This window comes from Hyperoodon ampullatus, assembly GCF_949752795.1.
Source record: "Hyperoodon ampullatus genome assembly, chromosome: 4".
NCBI lineage: Eukaryota > Metazoa > Chordata > Mammalia > Artiodactyla > Ziphiidae > Hyperoodon > Hyperoodon ampullatus.
In genome coordinates this window covers 52,119,570-52,121,491 of record NC_136917.1, presented here as the reverse complement: position 1 = coordinate 52,121,491, position 1,922 = coordinate 52,119,570, and the positions used below count along the sequence as shown (strand labels likewise).

The 1,922-nt window shown below is 60.7% G+C and overlaps 1 protein-coding gene across 1 annotated transcript; it reads left to right on the top strand.

Annotated features, from left to right (window-relative positions):
• Positions 1-206: 206 nt before the first annotated feature.
• Positions 207-1,538, top strand: POU4F3 (POU class 4 homeobox 3; the record flags this gene model as incomplete). The annotated part of the gene is made up of 2 exons (XM_079701999.1): positions 207-326; positions 642-1,538. The coding sequence occupies 2 exons, from the start codon at positions 207-209 to the stop codon at positions 1,536-1,538; spliced, it is 1,017 nt and encodes a 338-aa protein (XP_079558125.1).
• Between the last annotated feature and the right edge of the window lie 384 nt (positions 1,539-1,922).

The following is a 1,922-nucleotide window of genomic DNA, read 5'->3' as shown; positions in this document are numbered from 1 at the left end:
TGAGCACGCCTGCGCGCGCGCCCGGGCCCTTCCTGGCAGGCTGCTTGTAAGATGAGTGAAGGAGCAGGTGGGGGAGAGGGGAGGCAGCGAGCGAGAGGGCGAGGGGAGCGCGGGCGCTGAGCGGCGCTCACTTGGAGTGCGGCGAGCGAGCGAGCGAGAGGAGCCTGATCCATGTCCCTCGCTGCCTCCCTGCCCGGCGTGCGAAGATGATGGCCATGAACGCCAAGCAGCCTTTCGGCATGCACCCGGTGCTTCAAGAACCCAAATTCTCCAGCCTCCACTCCGGCTCTGAGGCCATGCGCCGAGTCTGTCTCCCAGCCCCGCAGGTACGTAGTGGAGCATAATTACCGCTCTAAGGCACATTTTTTGACAGGCACTTGGTTCATGTTTTTTTCATGTCGCCCAGAACAATCGCCGCTGTCTGAACCCCTCTCCTTGTCTCCCCCGTGCTCTCTCCCGGCGCGCGCTCTCTCTCATTCATGTCTCTGATCCACACGTCTGTTTCAGCAGAGCCTCTGTCTCCGTATTAATTTTTATGACCTGGGCTTTGAGGAGAGGCATCTCGGTTGCTTGAAAATGTGTTTTAATCCTGAGTTGACAGTATTCCCCACTGACCGTGCTGTGCGCCTTCTCGCTTGCAGCTGCAGGGTAATATATTTGGAAGCTTTGATGAGAGCCTGCTGGCACGCGCCGAAGCTCTGGCGGCGGTGGATATCGTCTCCCACGGCAAGAACCATCCGTTCAAGCCAGACGCCACCTACCATACCATGAGCAGCGTGCCCTGCACGTCCACTTCGTCCACCGTGCCCATCTCCCACCCGGCCACCCTCACCTCGCATCCGCACCACGCAGTGCACCAGGGCCTCGAGGGCGACCTGCTAGAGCACATCTCGCCCACGCTGAGCGTCAGCGGCTTGGGAGCCCCCGAGCACTCGGTGATGCCGGCACAGATCCACCCGCATCACCTGGGTGCCATGGGCCACCTGCATCAGGCCATGGGCATGAGCCACCCACATGCCGTGGCGCCTCATAGCACCATGCCCGCATGCCTCAGCGACGTGGAGTCGGACCCGCGAGAGCTCGAGGCCTTCGCGGAGCGCTTCAAGCAGCGGCGCATCAAGCTGGGGGTGACCCAGGCGGACGTGGGTGCGGCTCTAGCCAACCTCAAGATCCCCGGCGTCGGCTCGCTCAGCCAGAGCACCATCTGCAGGTTTGAGTCTCTCACTCTTTCGCACAACAACATGATCGCCCTCAAACCGGTGCTCCAGGCCTGGCTGGAGGAAGCCGAGGCAGCCTACCGAGAGAAAAACAGCAAGCCGGAGCTCTTCAACGGCAGTGAGAGGAAGCGCAAACGCACGTCTATCGCGGCACCGGAGAAGCGCTCGCTGGAGGCCTACTTCGCTATCCAGCCGCGGCCCTCATCCGAAAAGATCGCGGCCATCGCCGAGAAACTGGACCTTAAAAAGAACGTGGTGAGGGTCTGGTTCTGTAACCAAAGACAGAAACAGAAACGAATGAAGTACTCGGCTGTCCACTGACTGCTGCGGGCGCAGCGTCCGGGGCCGGGAGAGCTGAGTGTATGTCCCCCTGGAGTTGGGGGGCACGGTTATGGGGGCTCCGAGACGTTTCCTGGTAGGTCAGGCTCTCTGCCCCGAAGTCACAGACTTTCCCCTTTATCCCATCTGGTTGCCTCCCGGCCTTCTCTTTCCATTCTTTTCTTTCTATTCCCACCAGAAAAGTTTGGGCGCTAAGAAAAAAATTCCTGAAAGGCAGGCCTGGAGGGGCTTGTGCTGTCCGTGGTGCTGAAAATCGCCCTCGCGCACGCGACTGCGCGACCTCAGGGCGGGAGCCCAAACGCAGGGGATGGTCATTTGGCCCGAACGCAAGACTCTGGGGTGAAGGCACCACTTTACTGAGCGCGA